The 12,675-nt window shown below is 35.4% G+C and overlaps 1 protein-coding gene across 1 annotated transcript in view; it reads right to left on the reverse strand.

Annotated features, from left to right (window-relative positions):
• USH2A (Usher syndrome 2A (autosomal recessive, mild)) overlaps positions 1–12,675 on the reverse strand; it is a 393,962-nt gene that overhangs the window by 217,761 nt on the left and 163,526 nt on the right. The window contains exons 30-31 of the mRNA XM_009994736.1: positions 8,021–8,134; positions 5,523–5,684 (exon numbers count right to left, since the gene is read on the reverse strand). Coding sequence (XP_009993038.1) covers positions 5,523–5,684; positions 8,021–8,134 — 276 coding nt within the window. The remainder of the gene's footprint in view (positions 1–5,522; positions 5,685–8,020; positions 8,135–12,675) is intronic.

The following is a 12,675-nucleotide window of genomic DNA, read 5'->3' on the forward strand; positions in this document are numbered from 1 at the left end:
TATTTGTATTTCACTGCAGCCTGGATGTTGGGAAACAGACTCATAGCAGAGGATTACAGAATTTTTCTACTGTGTGTCCCCAAAGGCGAAGTTTGCCTGCCATCTTTAAGCAGGACATAAAACAAAGGAATGCAAATCCTTAAGAGTTGGCAGTTGGTGTTTTAAAACATGGCTATAGCAAAAAAACTGTATGAAAAGTAATCATAACTACATCTTAAACATAACGGTATTTTCTTCTCAGTGATTCAGCTTTATGCAGTGATACATCTTATTTAAATTATCCTCTACGTACAATTCTGTGGATTTTCTTGTTCAAATTGTTTCACTTCGAAATTAGTACAATAGTGATATAATGATGGACTTTGCTTTTATTGCCATGATCTATCATTTAAAGCAAGCATGAGTATTTATAGGGATAAAAAGGAGAAAAAGTTTTGGCAGTTTTTCACTAGAATGTAAGTACTGTGCATGGCTGTGCATAGTGTGTACTGTAATTACTGCTAGTTTACAGCAACACACAAAAAAAACACAGGTACCAATTTGGGTTTGTCCCATTTTAAGTTCAGATGTGCTAAGCCCTTTTTTCACAGATGTCAAACATCTGCCTCTTCCTCTCAGAAAAACAAGGCTCCTGTTCTATCCTGGTTTTGTAGGATCAACCTCAGGTCAAATAACGATTTGAATAAGCCAAAGCTTAGTTCATGCTCTTATACCAAATTACGAAGGCAGCTCTTTCTCATCTTTTTCCAAGACTGTCCTTAATATTTTGCCCAGAAACCTGGTACAAAGCAGTCCATCACTGTTTTTTTAACTCTTCGGGATGTAATTCAGAGTAACTCTACACTCGTTTAACTCAGTTGAAGATCTGTCCTTGTAACTTAGTTGCCAGGATCTCTTTCCTGAAAAACTGGAAATATTTCTTTTGTGTTGGCAGAGAAAAATAAGTTTCATACAGCTGAGTCTTAATAAGAATATCTTCCTTTTAAAGATTCATGATGAGAACCATTAGATTCTGCTCGGGAAATTATATGAACACAATTTGTTAACAATGTCAAGTATCTAGTGCTTCAGAAAATGCAGATGTACAATCCCAATGCCAAGCTCAGTGGAAAGACAGATTTATACATTTTTTGTTTTTTTAAAGCCATCTACACAGTCATTTCCCTCTGTAAACATGTTAAGTAATGAACACCTTTCCTTAGTCCGTCAAATACTCAGCATGTAAGAATAAAGGAATATTTTGCTCTAATCTTTCTTTTCTAAGGTCCTTCACAACATTGAGTTTCCATCAAAACAAAACCTGGCACTTGACTCACATCTTACCATTACTCTCTGCTTACAGCGGTATTTCTGCATTTATCAGATCAGTTTCCTGCTAGTGGTACTGGCACCACCATATCAGTCCACTACAGTCAAATACTTTTCAGTATAAAACCCACCCCATTTTCTCTTTCATCTAAGCCAGGTAGGAAATTTTTGAAACCAAAAAACCAAGAACAAATGCTTTGCCTAAATTAAAAATAGATAGATAGATAGATAGATAGATAGATAGATAGATAGATAGATAGAATGAATTAGGAAATCTCCAGATTTCAAAGTAGAATCTTCAATTTTGCCTGTGGTTGAGTGCTTGTACAAGTGAGAAATCTATGTTCCTCTCCACAGAAAAATCAACTTAAATTTTCCTAAAATCAAAAGCCTTTGTATGATCAGTGTGTACCTGTTAAAGAGTTTTCAAGACAAAAGTATAAGCTTTTAATTCTCGTCACTGCTGCTAGTCATCTCTACAGATCAGTAAGGAATGGAGACAAGAACCCTATTGCAATTGCTTTCCTGAGCTGCAACTGTTGGTCTTGATTACAGGAGCTTCTGAACACCATCACATCCATCACATGGATGAACTGAAAGCATGAATACAGAGGCATGGATTTACATGGCCTCATGCTAATTCCACTTGGGATCCCTGGATTTAGTATTTACGCTTGGTTTGTCCCTACCCACTGGAGTCATTAGGCATGGAATGGGATTCAGGATGGGAAAGAGCACTCAGATTGCATGAGGAAGTAAGTATCACATAAGGCAACTGCATAAAGGTGGGAAGCAGAAAAATCACAGTCAGACAGCTAACAAAGGAGCTGAAATCCAAAGGCTGGCTTAATTTTGGTGCTTTATTCCTCACAACCCAGGAAGCGAATTTGTCAATATGGGGAAAATATTTAAAAGGCACTAATGGATGATGGATGCCTAATGGGTCCCCCTTTTCAGTGTGGAAAAGTGTACATTCACCATATGTGCTTTTAAAGGGCTCAGCCTCTAGAGGAAACAAACACTTGAATTTCCATGAAAATCAATGAGTATGTAAAGCCCTCCACAACCATCAAGATCAGAAATTAAGTTAGCAATATATACACAATTATGGAGTTGAGAAAACATATCCCTCCTCAAGTCATGCATTAATTAGTATGGGTCTAAACTGATCACATTTTCCATGGTCTGAAGTGAAAGTCAGTGAAGTACTAATTATTAGACAGAATTTATGCTTTTTGAAAAAGGAAGTTTTAAATAAATAAATTCAAAAGATACAGCACTTCAAAAAAAAACACAGAGAGAATCTGTGACTTTCTAGTATAGACTACTGGTCAGGAATTCAGTCATATAGTTATTAAATTAGGAAAATCACTTTGGTGAATTAATAGGAAACAGATGTCAGACACAATGAACTCTGAATCTCTGGTTAGGGTTAATAACATATGATGTTGAGGCTGTAAGTCACCAACATCACTCACATAAATGTTAAAAGCAAAAGGGGAATGCTTAAATGCTTAAAACAATATGGGAAAGTAACAAAGGTAGGAGACAGACAAGTATAACACTGGGAAGTCAAAAGCTGCTCTTGGACCAAGTCCAGAGGAGGGCCACAAAGATGATCAGAGTATGAAGACAGACTGGGAGAGTTGGGGTAGTTCAGCTTGGAGAAGAGAAGGCTCCAGAGAGACCTTGTAGAAGCCTTCCAGTACCTGAAGGGGCTACAGGAAAGCTGGGGAGGGACTTTTTACAAGGGTGTGTAGAGATAGGACAAGGGGCAATGGATTAAAACTGAAAGAGGCTAGACTTATGTAAGACAATAGGAAGAAGCTATTTAGTGTGAGGGTGGTGAGACACTAGTACAGGCTGCCCAGGAAAGATGTGGATGCACCATCCCTAGAAGCATTCAAGGACAGATGAGACGGGACTTTGGGCAACCTGGTCTAGGGGGAAGTGTTCCTGACCATGCAGGGCTGTTGGAACTAGATGATCAGTAAGATCCCTTCCAACCTGAACCATTCTATGAGTCTATGAACTTTTCACTGAAAACCATAGCCCTTGGGGGGAAAAAAAAAAAAAAGGCAACAAAGATGGGTCAAATTAAAGATATACACAGATCTAAGCAAGATCTTTAATAAACCTGATTCAGAACAACAGGGATTTTTAGTGACTCAAATCCCATCCTGCTGGCTAAGATCACCTCTTCTCCCCCAGGCAGTAAGAAACTGGCAGCTAAATAAAATAGATCCAAAGTAAACAGACTGATCTCTATGCCATGTTCAGAATGGTAGCTCTTGTGCAGTACTGCATAGGGCAAAGCAATCTGATTCACTAGCCTTCTCTTTTGAATAAGCAAGATTCTCTGTTTTCTTTGTATCATAAATCTATGTAAAAACGTAATCAAAATCAAATTTATTAAATGCTCAGTAAGACAAAAAGTATCAACATTTCCTGAAAAATATGAAGAAATAATTTCTGAATAAAAGCAACAAGAGCTCTTCTAGGAAGCATATGAAACTGAAGACATTTCCTTAGACTAGTTTATCTGAATGTAGTCTGATGTTTCTTAGAATGCAATGATTCAAGCTCTGACCCTTTTCTATTTATCCTTTTCTGTGTTTTTGAAGAACAGTTACAGAAGTTATTTGACCACAATTTCTATCAGTAAGAATTAATTTTGACTATGAGTCAGAATACAATCAACCATGAATTTAAACCAATCAAACAGAATATATTAGAGCGAACATTTTCTCAACTGTTTTACATTCCTTGCTGCAGATGAACACATCAGTAAAATTACCCATGATGAACTTTCAGTAATGATTTTAATAAATTTGAAGCACAACTATTTGCACTTCAAAATTCTTAAGAATAGTGTTATGGTATGGCAATAAGAGATTAATGGAGATCTTACAAAAAAAGATAAATGGCACTACAAGAATACCAAAAAACTGGGCAGGGGGGGGACAGGAAAGAAATTAATTGAACCTGTACTTTTGATAAATATTTATTTTTTTGCAGAAGAAAAATGCACACTTGTTTGAGCTGTCATTATGCTAACCTATATCCTATTTTTCATATTATTAGTAATACATAATGTGGTACTTTATATTCAAAAATAAAACTAGAAAGTATATACCTTGTGTATTTATCCAGAAATACACTAAGGTTACTATGGTTACGAAAAATCCATTACCTTTGAATACAGATTGAAAAAGTTTGACTTAAAGTGTGCACTATTTATTATAGTGATCATCAACAGCCTTCAGGAGGTTCTCTAACTGGATTCATTTTTCAGTGTCAAAACTGACCCACCACACCAGTAGCTTGTGGCCTGTGCAAGGCAAAGAAATTTGAACTACATGAAATTTTAAATATGTTTTATACTAACTCAAGATGCAGAAATGGCTTTGAATTTTAAGGCCTTATATTAAAAAGGAAGTAGGGTCTTGATATCCTTTTTCCTCAAGTTGTCTGATACAAAATGTTTTATTTTTACTCATACCCACTTCCATGTACAGATTCTGATGGGTCCAGAATCATGTTAATGTTGTGATATGGTATTTCCAGCTCAATACTTGTTGTTGTTATTGATATTTGAATAATCTCTGAAGAAATAACTTAGATACTTCATTAGACTACGCTAATTACATTACAATAAGAAGTTAGATTACCATGCTTCACTGTACTGTTAAATAGCAGTCATTAAGCTTCTATGTGTTCAAGTGTAGTGATATAGCTTGGTTATTGACACACTGCATAACTGTTTTTTAGTTTATGCTTTTACAAATGAATTAAACATGGGAATTCAGGAAAGCAACACAGTAGCTCTCTAATTAAGAATATCTAAGAAAAATTGTAGGAAAAACTATTAAACATGTACATCATATCTTGTTTTCAGCAGCTTACAGTTTACTTGTTTTAAGAGCTGGATTCTACAAGATGAAAAAGCTATAAAACCATTAAAAAATTTCTCAGGTCCTGTGAAAGAGGACAACATAGCACAAGATTTAGCTACACCATGGCAACATTGATTTCTCAGAGTCTCAACAGACCAGTTCTATGAAGGATTCTTTAAAAGAAGAACAAACTTCTCAGGGTATAGATGCATCCAGCCCATTTCTTTTCCTCTAAGATAAGAAGGAATCAGTCATATATAATTAATAAATAATTACTCATAACAACCCATCTGACATGCTGCCTAACACAGAACTCACCTTTTACAACATATTTGGTTCCATTTCCAAAGTAAATTGGTACTCCATTCATATACAAAGTATACTGTGTAATAATACCATTTGGTGTTTTTGGTGGACTCCAACTCATCAGCAAGAATGTGGGAAAGGATATTGCTGTGGGTGGTTGCACATCTTGAGGAGCTGGTGAAAAAATGTATAAAATATTATACCATGTTTCTGCAAATAAAAAATAATTTCAACTACCACTAGAATGATTTAAAGCTGATGTTTCAGAAGAGATTTTATGCTTGCAACAGACCAGCATTCTGAGAACTCGCCTACTGCATATGAGGCTTCCTAGCCAAACAGAAACTTCTGTGAAAGACAAGGATATACACCTTGCTTTTTAGAAGAAAAACAACGCATATGTAACTTCATCTTTCCAGCTTGGTAACACTGAGCAAAGAGAGGGATACATACTTTTATTACAGTCCTTTTTTACATACAAACTATTTTCTCTTCCTTCATGCTTTTTCTTCCTAAAGAAAAGTGACAATCACAAATGCAGATGCTGTATTCTTTGGGAATAACTCTATTTCAGACTTTTTATAATTCAATACACACAGTAATGTTTGTTTAGCAGAGATTTTTTGTATATAATATACTGGAACTTGGCAATGGATAATAATTTAAAAGCTGAGTTCTCTTACTGTTCCAATGAGTTATATGCTAGGAGCACAAGCAGTCCCACTGAATATCACAAAGGGAGCGGAACTTGGGCCTTAGTCTGGGAGGAATATTTTGTAATTTACAAGCTCTGTGCTAGCAATTTAAAACAATAACTAGCAGTGCCTGGCAATGTGAAAACAATATAAAGTAATGAATGTTTCAATAGGGAAACAGGGATAGCTGGAGGGTATGATACGGTATCTGTCTTCTGTATCATCAATTTATTGTTACTAAGAGCATGCAACAAGAGCATCCAAAAATAGAAACTCCACACATTGACTTTTTGTTCAGTTCTTCAGAGGCATGAAACACATGTTACCCATGGCTTTATTTGATCTCTGGGAAAAAAAATTAAAATAATCTATTCTTGCCGAAACCTTCCCAACATTACAGCACATCTTAAACTACTGGATGTTTTTCTCGAAGACACGTAAGAATTCCTGCTTTATTCAGTAAGCTGAGAAATTAAGACTTAAATTAATTCCTTTTGATTACTACATTACAACAGAAAGCAATATAAATTTCTGTATTTTATGTTTACATCCATTAATTAAAGGCTGCACATATTAATGGATAATGCTACCAGACAAACTTGGTCAGCTTATGCAAAACTTCCAAGATGCAAGAATTGGATTTTGATTTGGTTGGTGCTGCTGGCAGTTGCTAACTCGTTGACATCAAAATGTTGTTCCAGCAATGTTAGACTGCAATCTCCAGGACTGTTCTCATCAGGACAATGCCTTGCATGACTACCTCCTTCAGTAGCAGTTCAACACTCTAGACTCATTTCAATCATTATGATTGTAATTCATATAACTTCATGCAAAAATGTTATTTGTACTATTGGTACTGTATTACTACCTAGTTTACATGAAAAGATAAAACAAAGAGCAGTGGGAGGGAGGGAATTTTGAAAACTACTCCACATCATGGAAGATTATCTACTGTCCTATAAATCCATGTCAAATCCTCGTTTTTCTCCTGGTGTAAATTTGGAGTAACTAATGACTTTAACTGGATTAACATGGCTTTAGGATGATAGAACCAAAAGATGTGGACTTTATGTTTAATTCAGAGTGAAGTCAGATATGTCACAGATATTTTGGGTGCATATGCTCCAGTAATTGATGTGTAGTACTTATCAGCCTAGTCTCTAAAGTCAGAACTGTAATGTTTTTTCACTTTCTTCCTTCTCTAGTTCTTAATGTAAGCACAGAAAACATTAACTTGCATTCATAACCTGTAAGTTCGAACACAAAAACTTGAAAAAGTGTTTAGAAAAAAAAAAAAAAGGCAAAATCTAAACAGTGATTAATAAATAACTCAATCAGCATGTGGAGGTTTCATCACACTGAAATAATTGTTGCCTCTTGCTGGTGTTTAGCAGTTAAAAGAAACCATGGAAATCAACCGTTTGATTCTCAATTTCATACTGTGCCATACAATCAATTCTTTTTAGTCAGACTGTCTCTAGATTTACTTCCGAGCCATAGTAAAATGAGGAAGCTTTCATTAATCTTTCAGATGCTTCATATTAATGACAAGGCTCTTGCATGAACAATGTAACAGCAATTAAAAAGCCCATTAATCTGCATTACAGCTATTAAAGATGCATGTCATTAAAGGGTATGGAGTTTGATTCATTTTCGCACCCCCCCAAAAAATGGAGCAATTATGGTCTGGCAATGCACTTTGTCATCAAATTAGGTTGGGGTTTTCCAGCAAATGGCTTTGCAGCATTTAGCTCTTCTCCTGTTTTATTATTCATGACTGAAATGTGGAAGTCAAGACCTTTGAAATTACTTTACCTTCTTGCGGAGTGGAGATGTTCAATGCATGCAAGCTCTCAGTACAGCCAGCCAAAGTGCAAGCAGTTAGGGTTACAGCATAGTTTGTGAAGGGATGCAAGCCTGTCAATATGCCTGCAACAGAAGAAAGCAAGGTGTTGTGCAAGTACAGTGTACAGATTGATTACATACATACACAGACAGAAGCAAAAAATTGAAGTTTTCTGTTACAGGCTTCCACTGCTACAAGCACAAAAGAAAAAATATTTTAAGGTTTCATTCCGAGTAGGTCAAGACTTAAATTTTGAAAAATAAATTTAGAGTAAATGGTATTTTATTCCATTCTTGATACTCATGATGCAGGCATGTTTCTTTAGTTATGCTCATTATAATATACTACTTCAAGACTAAGGTATATATTATAACAATGACATGCTTTTTTCTTAGTTACCTCCTCATAAAGTTTTTTCAGTTATTTGTTTTGGTTTGTTTTGGTTTTTTCCAAGGAATTTTTGCTGTCTCCCAAACCATTTTTTTTAATGCTTCCTCTCTAATGTTGCCCATGTTAATCCATAAACTGAAATCTCTTTTTTGTATGAAACACCCCACTTGTGTTCCATTGCTTCAGTGGCAGCATACAGACCATATATTTGCTATACTACTACAATAACATAATTTAGGTGACACAGTACCCAAGGTTTTATAAGAAAGAAAGATCTGGAATCTTATGCTTTTTCAGGCCCTGCTTATGTTAGTGAAGAGAAGTTGCCAGATTTCCACATATCGATCAGCTACTTGTCATGGTGAATGCAACAAATAACTGCTCACCACTTCAGGAAGTTCTGCAATATACAGTAGGGTTACATGGGAAAAATGTGGTTTACAGTCATTTTCAGAAACATCAGCAGTTCCCGTTTCAAAGTAGGTCCAACAATAAAATAATATGGAATGAAAATGCAGTAGTAATTAAAAGAAGGCCAATTCATGTCAAGTTTTATTACAAACCATGTTCTCACCTCTCTCACCTCTCACAGCTTTTAGTAAAAGCAATGGGTTGTTTCATTTAAAAAAAAAAAAAAAATTAAAAAAAAAATATATATAGGTATATATATATTGAGATATATCTATGTTATTTTGGAAATGTCTGACATTGGGATTTTGCAAAGCAGCTCCAAAACAAACAGTATCTCATGGAGACAATGTGGTTTACAGTCATTTTCAGAAACATCAGCAGTTCCCGTTTCAAAGTAGGTCCAACAATAAAATAATATGGAATGAAAATGCAGTAGTAATTAAAAGAAGGCCAATTCATGTCAAGTTTTATTACAAACCATGTTCTCACCTCTCTCACCTCTCACAGCTTTTAGTAAAATCAATGGGGTGTTTCATTTAAAAAAAAAAAAAAAATTAAAAAAAAAATATATATAGGTATATATATATATATATTAAACTATGTTATTTTGGAAATGTCTGACATTGGGATTTTGCAAAGCAGCTCCAAAACAAACAGTATCTCATGGAGCCATAAATGTTGGCCAAACCTTCCACAGTACAATAAAACTGCAAACGCCCTCACCTTTACACGTAAAAAAACAGGTAGAAGAAATTAGGCCTTATTATTACTTCTCATCAAGTTACGACATAGAATGCAACATAACTGAGTTTCATTTTTTAAGAAGTCTTTTTTCTCCATGTAAACCCTTTATCCTCACAAAAAGGGCCAGGAAAATTTTATACTGGATGTTACAAGATAAATACATTATTTTCTGAGTGCTATAACCAAAGTAAATCTGTGAATGTTTGTGTTGTGTTTACTAATAGGTGTATTCACATGGAAATATAAGATTAGCTTCCACTGAATTAGCCATGTTTGTGTCTTTTCTTATAATTAATACAATAACTTCAAAGGTTGGCATTGCCATGAGCTTTCTATTTTAATTCTCTGATGTCCAGTTCTATTCATATAGACAAAGAGATATTCAGAAGTAATTACATTCACTCCAGAGGAGTGTTGAACTAAAACTGGTTGATCAGAATCCATTCCCTCTGGTTACAGTTTTGATTTTGCAAACCTTAGTTAACAGTAGAAAGCTGTGCTGCCATCTTAGGGTCTAATGTAAATGTGTCAGGAAAGGAAAAGAATGTTGTGTCAGCCACCACCCAAGCAAACGTGCCTGTTGTCTTCCTGTGATGAAGGGCCAATATTTTTAAGAGCATACAAAAATAGAAAATAGAAAGTAATTCTACTTTAAAGCATCAGTATCCCTGTAAAGCAGAAATACTTTAATCTACAATAAGTTCTTTTGCAATGAAATTTTTATCAGTCAAAAAAAGCACTATTTTTTTTAATTTGACTTAGTACAAAGCACATATTTCCAGCTCAGAGAGGGTTAAACATAGGACAGTATTAAAAGTACTATCAGAATTATGTTCAGCAAATAAACACATGCAAAAACCAAAGCCTCTGTGACATTTGCAGGTTCTTTGTTAAGAGAAGCATGGTATAGTGTATATGCCACCTCTCTGTTCACTCTGCTGTGCTTTAGGAAGCAATTTAGTTTTATTTGTACATGTAGCACTTGTAGCATTCTTTTCATATGAAACAGAGAATTAATGCTCCTTGCATTTATTTCCTGATGGAACACATTCTGTGGGTCGCCAATGGCTTCAGGCACTGAGAGCTGCAGGAGCACATACCCAGAAAGATGCCTGTAGCTGCAGAAGGCTTGGATTGGGTTGTTTGGTTTACTTTTGACAAAGCAGAAAGATTTTATATAAAGCATCTGCAGCGCAACAGAGTGTACATTGCATAGGTAGGTTTGCCAAGGGCAGTGAGAATTCGAAAAAAACCCAACATATAAACCCTTCTGCAACAGGGGATTCATGTTCTAAAAAATTACTAAGCAAAGGCAGCAACTTAAAAAATAATTTGTGCAATTACTAACTAATGGGGTTTTTTTCACATCAACTCTTACACTATTTTCTTTTACAAAGAAACAGATGTGCTGCGTAGGTAGGCAATAGCAAGTGCACAGATTTTATTTACATACATCAGCAAACTACTTTTTTCTCAGCTGCCAACCTATCTGTTTGGCCAGCTTTCACTGTAATCTGTTCTCCTTCATTATGTTAATCTGTGGGCGGAAAGATTTCTGTCATCTTCAAATCGCTTGTACAGCAATGGTAAACACCTTGGCCTGTCTGTAATTGGACAGGTGTCTGCATTGGTGTCACCCAGCTTTTAATTCAATTAAAGAACTGGCTGCTCTGCTCTCATTACCCACTCATTTCCTCTGCACTTTTAGTCAGTCAGTGAAATTTACACTCAGTGCCTGACTATCTTAGAGTACAAAGTCAGCAGTCCCATAGCAAAGATCATCTCTTGTACATGTGGATTAATTTATAGCACAGCAAAATAAATCTTGCAATAAAAATAGCCTATGATCCAATGAAGTTGGCTGACAGCTTTAAAAAACTTTCCCCAACTCATCAATTATCACACATTAAGACTGGCATTTTTGTCTGTACCAAAGAATTGCTGATGTGCTAAGAGTCCATCAAACTTTCCAAGATGGGATGCTTAACAAAGCAAAATTTGGCCACAACGACACTTGCAAACATTCTATTAATGCTAACAGAAGAGAGGTAGGTAAATTGCCACTTTGATCAGGAGACAGAATTAGAGGCACCATCAATATTTAAGAAGAGGGTCAGCCTCCCACATTTGGGATATGAGTCCCATTCATTCAACCTGCCACTGCAGAGCAGCTGAATCCATCTAGACTTAAAATTTACACCATAGACTACGTTCCACCCTTAAAATCCACATGAGGAATCAGAGATGGTAAATCATTCTAACAAACCACTCCTATCTGCCCACTCAAAGAACCTTTGGAAATAAATTAAAGTTCTAACACAGACATTTTGACACAGTGACCCCATGAAACTGAATAATGTCATTTGTTAAATATGAATGTAAAGTTAACAGTCTAAAAGACCGATCTGGAATCACACCTAGAACATTAAGCTCACTTTATATGCAAAACTAGTATTTCATTTTCTATACTTTTATTTAAATGATCTTTAATTATTTGCAATATTTAAAGTTGAGGTTTAGAGTCGTGTCAGAGAGAAAACGCTAAGTTCATTCTTGCAGATAAGGGATAAAAACATTGACATGGACAGCAGAAAAGGGTCAACAATAAATTTATGGCAAAATGGATGCGTGGACTAGTCAGATTTAGTTGCATCTTTTTATCTACTTCATTCATCATTCTAATACATACTTCTCCATAAAACAGACATTCCTTTTGCTCAGTACATCTAAAAAGGAGGTCTTATGTATGCAGGTAACTCAGACAGAATATCCTGGCAGATTTTTAGTGCAGTACTTTTCATCAAGGAAAAAAAAAAAAAGTTTTACCACTCAGATATTGGCACTAATATTCTGTTCAAAAACACTGAAAAAATAGATTCAAAGGCAATTACAGTATTCCTGCAATTTCCCCATCCAGTTAAAAAGCAGCTGCTTCACTGTTCCAATCTGTCATCCTGCTTTTTTGGAAAGTTTCAAAACACCATCAGGTCTTCAGATATAAAAAGACACTCTTGCTTATGACAACTTACAAAGCTTTTACTCTGCATAATGAACTGGCTAAACAAATAAAAATTGAGGT

Source organism: Chaetura pelagica, unplaced genomic scaffold (assembly GCF_000747805.2).
Source record: "Chaetura pelagica isolate M959 unplaced genomic scaffold, ChaPel_1.0 scaffold2, whole genome shotgun sequence".
Classification (NCBI taxonomy): domain Eukaryota; kingdom Metazoa; phylum Chordata; class Aves; order Apodiformes; family Apodidae; genus Chaetura; species Chaetura pelagica.